At 35.5% G+C, this 17245-nt stretch overlaps 1 protein-coding gene across 1 annotated transcript in view; it reads right to left on the bottom strand.

Moving 5' to 3' along the window:
- Positions 1-402: 402 nt before the first annotated feature.
- Ankle2 (ankyrin repeat and LEM domain-containing protein 2) overlaps positions 403-17245 on the bottom strand; it is a 72307-nt gene continuing 55464 nt past the window's right edge. The window contains exons 7-9 of the mRNA XM_081738795.1: positions 14243-14342; positions 7717-7848; positions 403-814 (exon numbers count right to left, since the gene is read on the bottom strand). Coding sequence (XP_081594921.1) covers positions 631-814; positions 7717-7848; positions 14243-14342 — 416 coding nt within the window. The 3' untranslated portion in view covers positions 403-630. The remainder of the gene's footprint in view (positions 815-7716; positions 7849-14242; positions 14343-17245) is intronic.

Below are 17245 nucleotides of genomic sequence, written 5' to 3'. Positions count from 1 at the left end.
AGATCCAATATACAAGTATTTCAATCAAAAGTTTTCCTGTACGCCTTATATCTGGAGAACTACATATAGTGTAACCAAACCCAAACTATCAGTTAACTAAGTATGATGTGCTTATTCCGTAGAAAATACGGAAACTCGATTTAGGGGCCATTCAAAAATTTGGTGGCCCCTGATCCAAAAACTAATTATTGACCAAAATCACAATCTTTCGATCCATTTTTTCTCTAAAATTCTTGTGTTACTTTGTTGTACACACCAATGTAACAGTACCCGACTCTAAAGACTCCTTAGCAGAACTTACATTTACAGTTAATGAACAAAAGGAATATTTAATATGAATTCGGGAAAGAAATAATACATTTACTTTTTGTTTATAAAGCATTCATTCCCATAAAATATTACATTTTAGATGGTAGAATTCATTACAAACTAAATTAGTAATTTCTTTAAAAACTAAAAAGGAAATTTTCTTCATTCACCACAGCCTATCATTAAGGATTTTTTAAAAAGTCTTTTATTTTTTACAGTGGTAAGATGAATAAAAATATATATCTATATGAATATAGATTGTTCATATAAAACTCTATCACTCGTAACGCTATACATTTATACGGAGTTTCGTCATTAGATTTAAGGAGAATTAAGAACAAGTCTTCTTGGCGCAACTGACGTAATCGTTTGACAAGGAGTGCTGAATCCCTGAGGAGATTCTGGTAATATGTTTCCAGTTGCCCTGAAAAGACGCGAGGGAGCGGAGTGTGTGGCACTGAGATTCAACGTCTTTCGTCGGTTCAGAACTGCAGGACTTGGCCACCTAAAAAAGAAAGAAAGAAAAAAATGTATTAGGACACACTATGTTCAACTGCACACACTAATATACATTTTTTTTTTTTTAGATTATTCCTAAAGTTAGATATACAAATGCAAAATCCTTCTCTGGAACTTAAGATTAGGTTGCAGAAAGAGTGTATAACGGAAGGTAATGTCATTTGCTCTATTCACTTGTAACACTACCACCATAAAAATCACTCTTCTTTACATAATCGTTTTGCACCACGATTTAAAAAAAATGTACCCTCACCACTACTGATAAATTCAAAATTCAAAGTGGTGTTTCAAGTTAATTGTATTTCAGCCATCAGCGCATTTTGAAGATTTAACAGTCCCATCGTCATGTCCGTGTTTTACACAGTTTTGCACCTCCTTTGGGCAGTTTTGTACCTTCCCTCAAAGCAAGAAAATAAACCTTTAAAATTCGAAATTTGCTACAGAAGCCAAATTCAAGAGTGAACTTACCATGTAATAGAGTAAGTTTTGCAACCCCAGAAAATGCCAATATTTAATTTTGTACCCTGACAGTTAATTCAGAATTCAAAATGGCAAATTACCATGAACTTGGAAAGCTACCAACACATTTTAAGAATTAACAAGACCAGCATCACCTTCGAATTTTGCACCCTCAGCAAGTGCCACCATTCTATTTCGTGTTCTAATAGTTAACGGGAAATTCAAAATGACAATTTACCATAAGCTTGGAACGCCACAATCTTATTTTGAAGAACTAACAATACCAGTGTCTTCTCCGAGTTTTGCATCCTCAGAAATTGCCGATATTTCATGTTGTAACAATTTCAAATATTAAATAATTTCGAATATTGACAAGCGTACAGAAAAAGATAGTTTTTCTGAAACAGTCACATCATCATTTATATAAGTTGTTGACCCGAACGAAGAGAAGCCTGCACAATATTGCATTACACTCACTGATATTCCGATGGTTCAAAAGGTTGAAAAACGTCAATACTTCCTCAGAGGGATCTTACAATACAAAGGTAGGACTACAGTAAATCATATACGCCATTTCAAAGCTTATTGTTATCAAGCAGAAAATTGAAAGTGTTTGACGATTTCCTATTACAAGAATATCACAAAAGGTGTCCAAATGAGATGTCTTAGTTTGTTTTATAAGACATAGAAATATACTTTTATTAATGAATACGCGCAGCAACTTTAACCCTACTACACAATTCCATAATACGCCATTTTTAATATTCTGTGCTGTAAAGATTGTATACATGGTGAATTCTTTAACTTACGACTGCAAAATACTTGGAGAAATAAGCATTGGACGAAAAAAAAAAAAAAGTTCGAAATAAAAAGTTAATATTTTGGAAGGGAAAATTCACCCCCCTCGCCCTTCCTGGTGAGGGAACTTTCAAAACTTAAATGGGGATCCCCATTTTTTCTGCAGATTCGAATTCTATGGGGAAAAACCTAATTTTATTTGATTTAAACGTCTTCTCAACTCGTGCAAGGTGGCGTGAATTCAGACAATTCAAAACGCGGCAACGTAATTGTTGTAGTAATTGTAGTTGACTACTAAGCATTTTATCGGATGCATCTCTTCGTGGTCTACGCCTACGGTACGTTAGTGGTTATTTGGTATTTTTTTTATATTTCACTTTCAGTTCCCTATTTGAGAAAGATGTTGATCTAGTTGTTCAAAAAGTTTGTTTATCACTCGCTCCTTTAGCTTATTTTGTGTTACTTTTTAACTGTATTTTATTTCACACTTTGGGTACTACTAACACCATATTCAACTGGATATATTTTTACTACATTCGTTGAGTTGTTTTGAACTGCGTTCATTTGTTGTTTTTACACTCGTTTTGTCTAGTGTCACGACTATGAAGAGATGCAGCCGATAAAATGATTGGTAGTTAACTACAATTACAACTGCGCGTAATTCCACTGCCACATTTGAATTCACGCCGAATGCAAAGCCATCTTTCATGCCACCTTCAATGAGTAGAGAAAACGTTTAAGACAAGAGATAGGTATTGTTTATTGCAAACGTATTCTGGTGGCCCCGCGTACCGTAGTCGCTAACGCTCTCGCCTTCATGCGAGCGGTCCCGAGTTCGATTCCTGGTGGGGGCACTCAGTCGAAAAAGTGTAAAAAGCTTTTTCAGGACAGCTATCCTGAAGGAGGTTTTCCTGGGTTTTCCTCATTCACACCAGACCAATGCCAAAGTGGTACCTAACATATACTTTTATTAACATATTTCTCTCAGCTCTCTTCAGAAGTGCGTAAAGCTTTCTTAAGGTCAATTTCTTCAGTTTGTGAATATCATTCTTTTTCAGTTTTAAAAAGTAGTATTAACGGGCAATGTGCAGGAGGACTTTTAAAAGCCCTTGCCCCCCCCCCCACACACACCGCGGATTCTTGCGGTTTATAGATCCGGCACTGTATCATATGTTATATTTAGATTCTCTTTAAATGTGTATATATATTCAAATACAAGTTAATGTCCACTGGCTTGTAACGCTCTACAATTTAATTTTGCACATAGTAAAGTGAAATATATTGTCTACATAAGATACTGTATTGTAAATTTTATCCATGTAAACTATAGTACTTAATGCGATTACGAATGTCTACAATGAACTATTTATATAATTTTCCTACATTTGACAAATTATTTTCGGAGATCTTCACAGACGGGCAGTGCGCAAGAATTTACTTCGGGGATCGAAAGCTTTTGTGGGTGGGGCTACTCCAAATTGAATATAAGGATAAATTATACTAAAATTTGTAAAATCACTCCAAAACTATATATATAAATATATATACAGTATATATATATATATATATATATATATATATATATATATATATTCGAAATATTTCCAACGAGCATAAAGACTACGGGAAATGATTTATTAGTTACGCAGAAGAGAAGGAACGTAACTTATAATTACAGTAATACATTTAGAGAATTTGAACTTCATATAGTTACAAAACAATGAGTAAATAGGCATCCTTAGAAATATCCACATTTCTGATTCAATGATACAAGCACAATCTAGAAGTCAATATAAGCCTGTACGAAGGTCCACAACATAATAAATATGATACAGAACACAAGTAATGGAAATCATGGACAAGTTAAATGTACAGTTAACGAACATTAGAGATAACATAAATCTGGGGAAACAGCAAAGTATGTTAATGTCTACATAAGTAATGTAAAATGTTAAGTCGGATTGGTGAGAGTTGGCGGTAGTTCAAGTTAATGGTAATTTGCAATTTTGAATTTCCTGTTAACAGTGAGGGTACAAAATGAAATATTGGTATTTTCTGAGATTGCAAAACTTATTCTACTACGTGACAAGTTCACTCTTGAATTTAGTTCCTGTTGCAAGTTTCGAATTTTGAAGCGTCATGCTACTGTTAAATCTTCAAAATTCTTTGGTGGCTAAAATACCATTAGCTTGGAACACCATTTTGAATTTTGAATTTATAAATAATAGTGAGGGTACAAAATTTGTTAATCAAGGTGCAAAATGAGTGAAAAACAACGACATAAAGACCAATAAATTCTGCGATGTTACCGTTCAAAGTTAATGGAGCCAATGTCATGCTTTATTCAGTGAATAGTCAATGAGCTCATTCAAAAACCGTCTAACTTGAGATGTTCTCTCTGTAAACGTTTCACGAACCTTATCACAAGATATTTTTCAAAAATGTATAATTCACTTCTTTAACTCTTTTGACATCATGAGGCTTTCTGGACCTGTTGTGTAAAATGCTAAACACTATCTATAAGAAATATAAATATAATTATACAGATACATACACGATCAAATAATAGTGTTATGTACGTGGAGGAGTCAAAAAGTAAAGGGCAATTTCCTGCACTAGGGTTCGGTAACACTGCAATTTCTCGCACTAGGGTTTGGTAACACTGCAATTTCTCGCACTAGACACTGCTAGTATCCAGTGCTGAATTAGTGTCGGCTGCAACACCTCTATGCAAGTGTCACTCTGATTCCCGCGTTAGTCGTTGGGGTGTAACAGACCGTTAAAATGGCAGCTCCATTGTCAATCTGCACCAAGGAGGAAATGAGGGCAGTGATTCGCTTTTTGTTTGCGGAAGGTGTTAAACTTGCGGATATTATTCATCGAATGCAAGCGTAGCATGGTGACAGCTCTTTATCGCGAAGCAAAATCAACGAATGGATAGAGCGTTTCAAACACGGAAGAACTTCTTTATGTGACGAGGAAAGATCGGGCAGGCCATCAACGTCAACGACTGAGGACAATTTGAAAGTCATTGAGGGTATGGTGATGGAAAACAGACAAATTACAGTGGACGAAATCGCCAATAGCTTACATATCAGTCATGGTTTAGCGTATTCCAATGAAGAAAGCGCTCAGAGGAAGATTATTTGCAACCGATGCAGAATGATGCAGTGCAACCGAAAAACTTTTCTTTCCGACGGGATCGAAAAGGCTTGTGAAACGATGGGAAAAGTGCGTTGAAGTGCAGGGAGATTATGTAAAAAAGTAATGTATGTTTCAGTTTTCTATCATTAGAATGAATATACCTTTTCTCAAAGAGTCCCTTTAATTTTTGACTTTCCCTCGTAATATCCTTTTATACAATATGTACACTTTTATGTATACATTATTAATGTAACTAAAAACTGTGAAAAGCTACAATAATTAGCTCTATTCAAAATAATCATATGAGGCCTTCTTGGAAAATGAACATTGTCAATGTGGCCTTTAGAACCAAAAAGGTTCCCACTCGGGTTAGGGTGTAAGAAGAATATTATACAAAAATTTCAATATAGTTTCGGTTATCTGGTGAAGGTAAAAACAGGGTTCCTACTGATCTGGAGAAATCTATTTTCCTGAATTTGCCAAGAAATTCCTTGGCTTCCATGATAGGTGTTGCATGACGCTGACGCATAAGAAATAAATTACTGTGAATATTTATATATGAGAACATTTATTCTATAGAGACAAATAGCAATCAATTGCTCACGTGTACATTCCACTAATCTCCCATAAAAATCTGAGCAACGTCCGATACTGTGATCATTAATATCTACCCACAAACGTTTGACAATCAATTACTTAGAAGATACGATACTTCTTATACATTCATTTAGCTGATAATGGTTGGCTAAGCTGAAATTGGCGTACAATTAATGTTAGAAATAATATATTTTATAAAATTTCGCTGATTTTTCCTGATTTCCAGTCTTTTTCCCTGAGCTTCCCTAACCTGCACCATTTTCCCTGAGTTTTCCCTGACCAGTAGGAACTGTAAAAAAAGAAATTCATTAAAGCTCCTTTACTTGCCTTTAGGAACCGTACTTCGTAAAATACAGTCTTATTTACAGCTTAGAGTGCAAGAATACTTATTAAAAATTTCATGATAGTACGTCTAACGGTTTCAGAGATCTGGCGAAGGGCAAAACTCGTTCATGCCCACTTATTTGTCTTTAGGTGCCTCCACTTCGCAAAATCCCGTCTTATTGGCAGACTCAACTTCAAGTAGGCCATTTATACAAAATTTTAAGGTTGTACACCTAGTAGTTTCGGAAATCTGTTAATGAGTGAATCAGACATAAAATAAATTGGTACTTTCGGTTGTCGTGTAAAGTTCAAATTTGGCATGATTGTAGCTTTCCAAGACTAACTCTAAGGAAAATTGCCAAAAGTGAATATTCTGAAGTTTTAGGGGATCTAAAGCGGGAGGGGGGGGGGGTGAAGAAATTACCCATGTTATTTAAAAAGGTTTTTTTTTTAACCTATAATCTCATATTTTAGGTAGTTTGAATTGACAAAAACTTGAAATTCGGTATGCTTGTACGTTTTCCATAGGATTATTTAACAAAATCAGAAAGATAGAAATATCCAACTTTAGAGTGGTTTTATGGGGAACTGAAAAATCTTTCCCATGTTACTTATATGAGACATCATCTACACCTCAAAATTATTGGACACTTCCTGTAGGGGTACAATGATTAAATTTGGTATGATTGTAGTTTTTCAGGACTAACCCACAGGAAAATTGCCAAAAGTGACTATTGTTAATTTTTAGGAGTCTGAGGCGGATGAAGAAATTCCCCAGGTTATTTAAATGGGCCTTTTTTGAACCTATAATCTCATATTTAGGTGCTTGGAATTCGAATAAAAACTTGAAATTCGGTATACTTGTACGTTTTCGTTAGCGTTACCTAAGTAAATCACCAAAAACAAAATTTTCCAACAGTACAGTGGTTTTATGAAGAACTAAAAAAGCTTTCCCATATGTTATTTAATGGGAATCTACACTTAAAAATGTTTAGGCACTTCCCGCTGGATTAGAATAATAAATTTCGACACGATTGTAGCCTTCTGGGACTAATCAACAGAAAAATTGCCAAAAGTGAATATTTTCAGTTTTTAAGGGGTCTAAAGGGGCCGATGAAGAAATTCCCATGTTATTTAAATACGCGTTTTCTTGGGATACAAAATCCTATCTTTTAGATAGTTGAAATACGAAAAGGAACTTGAAATTTGTTAGAATTCTGGGTTTAAGAGGTGCGAGGCCGTAGGCTAAGTAAACGTGGCTGTCATGGGGAGAAGCTTCCAGCTCGGCCAAAGTCAAGAAATGTTAAGAGCAAATGCACGAAATTCACTCTTGATGCAAAGTCTGATACATAAGAGACGCGAGACCGTAGCCCGAGCAAACGCGGGGTTCTGGGGGGCGGAGTCCCCAGGTAGCCAAAGACTAGTTTATTATATACAGTATATACTTAGGTATAGATTACGATTCTTTCTAAATTAATTAATTTCAGATACGCTTATTTTATCTATAAGTAGGTAATATAACAATTTTTTTTCCATAGTTACATCAACAACTCTGCTGTTAGTTACCTTTCCCTTTCTTCTTCTGCGTACAGCATAATAAGGTGCCTCCACCTGTAAATGTTGGGAAACTGTTCCACAGTGATTTCAACTCCTTCCAGAGCATGTAACACATCCAGATCTAATTTTGTCGGCTCAGAGCTGAAAAATGTCATAGTTAACATTTAATGTTTTATTCATCTCGATAGGAACAACATTCTCAGAATGTCTGATAGAATTCAACAAGTATAAAAACATATACTGGGAACAGATATAAAATATATTCTTTTTACTTTAAAAAAATGCAGATCCACTAACAAATATGCTAAGATTTTATCAATAAATCAACAAAATAATTTGCATCATCAGATAATATACCATTATGTTTAACGTCAAAATAAATAATACGGAAAAGTAACCGCCATAAAGTACATTACATACAGAAATATAAAATGCAGCAATGCCATGCCAATATTGGTACAGTGATTGACAAACTTGAAGCACGGCATGTTATCAAGTTTCTGCATCTCCATGAGAAAACAACAAATTAAATTCACGAGATAACAGCAGCTTATGGAAATGAAAATTCACCCTATGAGATGGTATCCAAGTGGAAACGGCAATTTGAAATTGGACATATAACCACTGAGACCATCTTTCACAGATGATGTCATCACGACGGAGAAAGTTGAGATATCATACTGGAAGGCAGGAGGATAACCATTAAGCCGAAAGAGGTGTTATCTATGGATAAGTTCGGAATATAATTCATAAACAATTTCATCTTCAGAAAGTGTCAGTACGATGGGTGCCACGCCTGCTTATCCTTTTTCAGAAGAGAATTCAAGAGTTAGTGCTGAATAGCTGTCAGCGTAATGAAGAGGAATATTTCGGCCGACTAGTCACAATAAATAAGTTTGGTATATCTTTACGACCAAAATAAGCAAGCGGTGGAAACACCCCTATCCCCATTCTTACAAGGCAAAGGTGCAAAGGTCTGTCATGCTATCCATGTTTTGGGACTGTCAGGAGATCATCATGACAAGACTTACCGCCAGAGGGTCAAACTATCTTGTCAATATTATTCTCATCTCTTGGCTCGGTTACCAGACGAGCCGAAAAAACGTGTCGAGGAATACTCAGCAAAGAGGCGCTATTGTTGGCAGACAACGCACGAGCAACAACAATGCATCCATTGCGAACGCACTGTGTTCAGGATATGAAATCTTGTTTCACCTTCCGTAGTTACCGGACCAAGTACAAGGTGATTTTTTTCTTTGCCAGAAACGAACGATCCACTCAAAGGACGTCATTATGACAGCAAGAATAAAACCATTTTCTGAAGTAGAAATGCGGTTTCACCCCCAAAGTGAAGACTTCACAAAAACGTCTTACGCAAGGTGAGGGACCGCTGGCAGAAATGTGTTACGAACCATGCCGATTACAGAAGGACTTACGCCACCATTGTCTCAAAGGTATGTAGGTATATGTAGTAGTTTCCTTCCAGGTGAATGCACGAACTTTTTGATAGCTTCTCGTACAGTATAATTTTCAATGATTGTGTACAACTTCATTAATTCGTGACAATATAACAAAAACGTTAAAATTTCAATTAAATCGAGAACGGCTTCGTTCAGGAGTTAAAAAATAAACATACTTTTTTTTGGCAGTTTTAAGAACGATAATATCGAATGTATTATATATATATATACTAGAACTGATTAAAGACCAAAGGATATGGTACTCGTAGAATTAATTCTGTATAAATATTTGAAGAATGGACACTATTGTTCTTTTACAATGACTTACCATCACTCTCGCAAATTGCTTGCACCGCGTTTTTTAACGAATTGCAACGATTTTCTTAAGGGTTGTGCCAGTAACATAGAACTGTAACTTTACGTGACAAATATTAGTTTTAGAAAACTCAAATTGACATCCATTCATACTAAACATTAATTACATTTATTTATTCACTAATTACATTCATTTATTCATTAATTACATTCACTAGACAGATCAGAAAGTAATCAACGTAATTACTAAGTGAGTAAAATATTATCTTTAGTATTCTTATTTAAATCATAACATTGTTAACTGTCCCAAATTATTTTCACTGCTCACACACACTTTCTAGTAAGTACTCCCAATAATGCTCACATCGTCTTCTAGCAAAAATCTGTATACAATTCTCACACCTCGAACTTAGTGTAGGTCTACTCGTGAACAAGGCATTTCATGATACAGTAAAATATGATATCCAAAATTGTTACTTTTTCTAAAATATTTTTGAGACTAGATACATTAATTCCTCTTCCTTCTTTCGTTTCCCATCGAAAACATTTAGAAGATGTAAAACAAACTGACAACTATTTGGCATTAATGAATTGGAATACATACGGCAACATTGCACGTACAAGTATGGTTGCTTTTATACACGGTCTTCTTTTTCATTATCTGTGTTTGTATACAGATTCTAAAAAATAAATTTTGTATGAAACTTCCTGCCCAGAGTAAAATACTTTTCTTGTTGATCAGCATTCATTTTTGAAGCGCAATTTACTATGAAATTCGTACATCAAACTGAACTGTACTGTCCTGCACGTACATACCCTTCTCAGTGCATGCGCTTCATCGCGAACGGACATTTTACTTCATTCTTGACTTCACAATTATTTTTCATCGATCTCTTGGAGGCCGATCCTTGGTGTAAGTGTGTCAATGAAGTACTGTTAAAAAGTCAATTCCTTTGTTATCAATAACTTTGTTATTTTGAAAACTATTGCAATAGAACATTTGGTACTAACTTAATATTACGGTTTCATTGTTTTGGATGTTATCTGCTAATTTAGCTTCCTATTTGTTTTGTTTCTCTTCTTCTTCTTACTACTACTACAAATAATAATAATAATAATAATAATAATAATAATAATAATAATAATAATAATAATAATAATAATAATAATAATAATAATAATAATAATCAGGGTTGGCTGGTTTAAACCAAAGACGAAAAATGTTCGTAAAAGTGTAAGTGTTTGTAAAATCTTGATGAACACACATTTGTGGGTTATTACGTTTGACTCCCGTATATTATTCGTATTATATTCAGACCTAAATTCCTCATTCATTACTCAAAAAGATTTTACTACAAAAGCAACTTTTTTTTATGTTTATAAATGTTTATTTTGTGATTTTTTTGTAGTTATTATTGTTATGTAATTGCAATCAAAGAAAAATTCTAAATATTGTTTCGTTTCAATGTTTACTATTGATAAAATACATCGAAATGCCGTACTTTGTGTGTGTGGGGGGGGGATCATACAGACCCCACGAGAGGCATTTAGTGAAATGAGAAGTATCTTTGGTATCTATATATGTATAAATGAGTCTGAGCCAAAGTGAACTCAAATAATTTGTATCTTTAATCACTTTTCTTACTGATATGCAAATTAAGTCGTTGTATTTCTTTAATTTGGACCAATAGAAGCCGTTGTTAACTAACTTGAACTAAATTAGTTCTTCTGTACTCCGTAGTACTTTGAAATTTTCCATATGTAATTCTGTATAATGGTTTCAGTTGTGCAACTGTTTATCTTTTTGTCCTTCTAAAGTGACTCTTGACAGTTATATTAAGAAACATGTAAAGATCAGTACAACGTATTTTTATCAGGATTCCTTCGTGAGAGAGTCGGCAGACGTATCGCATTTGTGGCCAATTAAGTCCTGGTTCCGAGTTCAAATGGAGGACTATTTCTCTCGGATGTAACTCGAGAAGCGGTTTTTATTCCACTTTAAGCTTATGTGACCCCTTTCAGCATAACCCGGTTGTTGCATAATAACATCAAGGCGAAACAAACTTATTTCTGTCCATATATATGTTATGTATATATGGAGCAAATTATTTAAACCAAAAAACCTGGTTTAAACCCAAAAAAAAAGTTTTTTTTTCAATAAAAACCATGGTTTTTGCCAACCCTGATGATAGTAATAATAATAATAATAATAATAATAATAATAATAATAATAATAATAATAATAATAATAATAATAATAATTTGATCTTGGATGCAAATAATTCTTATTTTATACATAAGTTAATCTCACTTCACAATCATACTATTTGTAAATATATTAATAATTTTTTTAAAAAATGATAACACGAGATAGAATCCTGTTAATTCAATAACTCTGTTATTTTATTCCGTTTTACATAAGACATAAATTTAATCTCCGTTTATTTGTCCTTTCCAGGTTCTGACTTCTTCGTAGGATCGACAACGGTCTGCGTTTGCGTGAGCCATGTCTTTCTTCAGTCCCTTTTTTCTACAAAACCTAATGTAGGCATTGTTGGGCTGGCGCAATTGCAGTACACCTTTTAAGTCTTTACTCCGTGTTGTTTCTGTACTGGTATTGCATTTGTTACCAGAATGAACTTCGCTTGTTTTATACGATTACTGAGAATAATTTTATATATGTTCGTGTGTTTGATTTAATGGAGCAGTTCGACTTAGAAATGCATTTTTTACAAATTATTTCCATTTGTAGAGTTGAACATTCTAAAAGGAATGGTGACTGTTTGATCGCGATACGTTCAGTCGTTAGCGAGTAACAGAGGAAAAAAGATTTGGTGATGACGTCTTCCGTGGACAAGCTGCGAGAGCAGGTTTCCATACACACAGTGCCAAGCATTTCGTTTGTGAGTGGTGCGATGGCACGTTCTAAAGTGCGATTTCCTTTTTCAGAACTGATTGCAAAGACTTAGAAATGTCACCTACACGTAGAAATTAATAATATCTTATGGTAGGCTGAAGAAAAGCTTTTATAATATTATAAAATGTAGTTTTTCCTACGAAGCATAAGTTCAGCGTTTTACAAAAGGAACTAAAATGTCGAAACCAATAACATTTAAATAGATGGCGGACGAGATTGCTACAATACCTAAGTTTCTTTTCTTTAATCAAGGTTCCCATTCCCAAACATATGTCCATTTTCACATTTTGTTGCAATTTTTAATGAACCTATAATTTTGTGCTTCAAGGTACGTACAGGAGCGCGGCACATGTGGTAAAAACGAAATAACATTTGTAAAGTTTGCCAGAATACGAAAAATACTTTACCGGTTAAGATTGTTTTATTCGCATCGCTCCCAGTGGGGCTCTCGTCATCCGTTTCATCTCATTGTCACTTGATACAGGAAAACTAAACGATGAATCAATGTCCTGAGGAACACTGTCATCGTCAGTGATTCCCTCTACAAGCCGGTATATTTGTATAGCGGTTGTATTTACATTTATTTCTAAATCAGTACCTTCAGAATCATGAGTGATACCGTCGCTATTAACCTCTAATGGCCCGTCTTAACTACAACCGTCAATTGCATCTTGTACGATTTCTTACGTTGAAAGTTGGACATACATCGGCGCTTGTTCAATGGCTCGGATTCTAAACCTTTCAATAATATACTTGGAACAGCATTTTTTCTCAGTTTGCGTGTAAATGATTCTCCTGGTATTAGTTTTTTTTCAGTAACTATGAAAGCTCGAAGTAGAACTCTTCAAAACGTTTGGAACAAACACGATTGTTTTTATCTGGCACAAAATTTTTCCTATTGATTTTCTTGAGCCATAATTTCTATCGATCTGGTGATTTCTCACGACTTGATAAAAAAAATGTCCCTCAGCTTTAATCACATGAGAATTACAACGGAAAACATAGCACGTGTTAGGCATTCCTACCTCACTTACGGCACGCGCTGTACTAATACGTTTCCTACTTCGCACCAGTGTTTCTTTCAGAAAAATGTTCCCGGGGGCACACTTGGTATTCGGAGGGGCATATATTATTTTCACACGATACTATTCTATTCATTATTATATTATAGACGTATTATTTTAATCTTCGGTGGGGGGGGGGGGCTCTCAGAGCTCCGGAAGACAGTGCCCCCCCAAAAAAAAACATGTCTGGAATTGATTTATTGATTTTGAGTTTAACGTCCCTTTCAGCAGCGAGGCTGTATGAGACGTGGACCTACTAATTAACGTGGAATCCGATCATGAGCGCCCGCCGGGAATCGAACCCGGGTCTCCCAAACATGTCTGGAAGAAACACTGCTTCGCACAACACTACGTAATCACTGCTATCTATTTTTTACTACTAATGCTGTAGAAAAAACTAACAAAAACGCCCCACAAGAATTCAACACAAAGCAAGACTGCTAACGAACCCAAAACAATCTATTAAATCCACTGCACTATTAAAGATTTAATCAGCTTCGCGCAAATGAGTGGCTGCTGACTCACTGAGTTCCCCGCTAGCTCACAGGTAACGTCAGCATTTGCGATTCATCAAAGACAAACCCCTATAGAAGCTGAACGAGACATCTTCTAGAGATTTTTTTAAAAAACTACGTGTGTGTTATTTTATAAAACTCTTTCTATTGCAGCAAACTTGTTGTTAACTCGAACAGCTCCTTTAAGTTAGTATAAAATATGGTGATCAAGTGACAATTTTCTCCTTAATAAAAGCCAACTCAGCACTTAGGTCAACTACTCACCCATTAATAAACACTTCTATTCCCTCTTCTGGAGTAGCTGCCTCATGCGATGGCGATGATTCGGGTGATGATCTCGGTGTTACAAACTCTTCTCCGTCTTCTGGAATTTGGAAAGAAATTATAATAGTGGTGGTAGTGGTGACTGGAATTTCAAACAACTTCCAAATTACTTAAGTATAAATATACATGTTACGGACTCAAAATATTACTGTACACAGAAATCGGAAAGACGTTAGAATTGATAATTACTTTTAAGAGGATATTACATTGACAACCGATGAATATTAACATAATACAATATTCCAAATATAGATTAATTGTATCTTATGTGTTGATTTTAATCTAATTTCTTTCTTCCCATTTTATTTGTCCAATTGCCCAATAGGAATATATTATCGAATTTACCACCAAATTTAATATTGTAAATACAATTTCGGGTTGGTGCAATTTCAATGTCCGTATTTCGTCTGGTGAGAAAACCCTCTATATGCAACCGATGGATGAATGAGATGAGTACAAAAATACGAACTTCGTACATGTTCAGAAAACAGGCTGGGGTGCCAAGTCACTCATGAGGCAGTGTGTTGTTAAACAGGGATATGTGAAACTGCACCAAAGAGAACACGTAATTCTCAATTACGAGTTCAAACTGAGACATTTTGTTCATCTAACCGTGAAACTACAATGCATTGAAGCAGAAGCGGTGAGTGAACCCACTACACGCCGCTGGTTTGTGAAATTTCGTGCCGATGACACTAAAAATGAGCCAACTGCCACCGACCAAAAGCATTTTCTGCTGAGCTCCTTAAGAACACCATGGAAGCGGACCCTGAGGAAAAGGTTCCTAAAACTGCAGACGAGTTAGGCATACATCATTATTGTCTTCAGTCGCAATCGGTAAGGCGGAAAAGTTCGACTCACGGGTGCCACGTAAGTTGACATTAACAAACAAGGATTGCCGTATTGAGGTGTGCACCTTTTTGAGTGGATACGGGAAGGTTTCCTTCTGATGAAAAATAGATCCGCTAAGACAATCAATCGTAAACGGTCAGGACACTGATTAGATAGTGATCAACGTCCAGGATAGTTTCCAAACACACTCCTCGACCAGCAAGTGTTGTTGCTGGTATGATGGTTTATGTTGAGGGTGGCCCATCACGTGTTTCTCCATCGTCGCGAAACATCACTGCAGATCAGTTACAGAGCTATACTCCATGAAATGCACTGCAAACTTGTCCACAATTATCCAGCTACGCGCAATAAACATGGTGTTTATGTTGCACAAGAATATACTCCCAAACGATGACATAGACTCTCCGTGAGTTGCAATACGAGGGGGTACCGTAAAGTTTTAATTATCACCAGAAAGTTATTAAGATATGATGATGAAATCTTGTCAGTGTTGTGTTTGGTTCTTATGTGCATGATGTTAAGGAAATTAGCTCGCGCCAAAAGTGGCCAAAGTGCAAGATGGATAAGATTGAGACTTGCAGTGTAATAAAATTTCTGCATTTGAAGGATAATAATGCCAGACAAATTACTGACGGGATGAATTCTGTGTATGACGATGACTGTTCATCTTATGACACCATTGTAAAGTGGAAAAGGAAATTCCAAACTGGTCATATGTCCCTCACAGACGACCCAAGACCTGGAATACCATCCCTGATGGATGATGCGGCCACTATGAAGAAAGTGTAGTGTTTAATCCTCGAAGACAGACGTGTAACCATCCAAATGATTATGAATGAGACTGGTCTCAGTTATGGTAGTGTGCGGAAAATTATCCATGACGATCTTCACAAGTCTAAGGTATCTGCGCACTGGGTTCTTTGTTTGCTGACACTTTTTCAAAAGCACAAGCTCATTCATCTCAAGGTGCTGTTGATAAAACAAGGGCGTGTGGCTTCCAGGTGTTGCAGTATCTGGCTTATTCTTCCGATCTCGCACCCATTGACCTTTTCTTGTTTCCCAAATAAAGAATCCGTTGCGTGGTTGCCATTTTGACAACACAGATGACGTCATTCACAAGGCTTATAGTGGTTTGGTCTCTTGTAAATAGTTGAAAAGTGACCAAAAGTACACGAACAGGTGACCAAAAGTGACCAAAAGCATATGAAAAAGTTACCAAAATCTCATCATGCCCCCTTTTTCCTTTGTCAATTTCTCCATCACCTCTCTCTTAGTAGTTTTCTTTCATCTTTTCTTTTTTTTTTTTGAGTTTCCTCCTTTCTTAGGTTTTCTAAGTATGCTTTGTAGTGACGGTAAACAGACTTAGCAGATATCAGAAGCTTCTGAGTAAGTGGAACCAGTTCTGGCCTATTTCCGAATTTCTTCATCCCAGACATTATATTTAACGTAGCATTGAGTTCTCAAAGCCATAAAATATTCAAATTCATCACCTACTCTTAAGAAGAACATACAAGAAGCAAAACACAAGACGAACATGATGAACCACATAAACACACACACACACACACACAACGTTGAGCGCAGCGATTAGTTAACTATTACAAGAGAAAACTAAAAGACAATTATGATAAAAGAAAGAATAGACACAGAAGGGTTCTCAACCCCACCTTGAGAGCTTAAGCATCCACCAACCATTAACTGTGCTTTAGAAAGAATAAAAGATGAAGTGAGTATAAAGCTGTTTCACATGTGGCAGCAAGTACTGAAGCTTTCAGAAAAGTAATGAGTAACAAGTTTCTGCCCTTTTCCATTTATTTTTATATTTTTCTTAGAAAACTGCTAATGCAAAACATAAATCACACGAAAAAGTCACTTTACTTCCAAAAAAAAAAGTAACTTTTAGTAACAAATTTGAAAAAAAAAAAAAGAAGTAGCTTTTAGTGACCAACTTGAAAAAAAGTAACTTTTAGTTTAAAAAAAAAAGTGACTCGTTATGAGCCCTGCATTCATAAGGTGGAAGAGTGGTTTAAAGCACAGTGTAAACAGACTTCTACAATGACGGTATTCGTCAAGTGAAGGAACGCTGGAAGA

The sequence above is a fragment of the Thermobia domestica genome, chromosome 14 (genome assembly GCF_964235325.1).
Source record: "Thermobia domestica chromosome 14, izTheDome1.hap1.1, whole genome shotgun sequence".
Taxonomy (NCBI): Eukaryota; Metazoa; Arthropoda; class Insecta; order Zygentoma; family Lepismatidae; genus Thermobia; species Thermobia domestica.
This window is presented reverse-complemented; position numbering and strand designations above follow the sequence as displayed.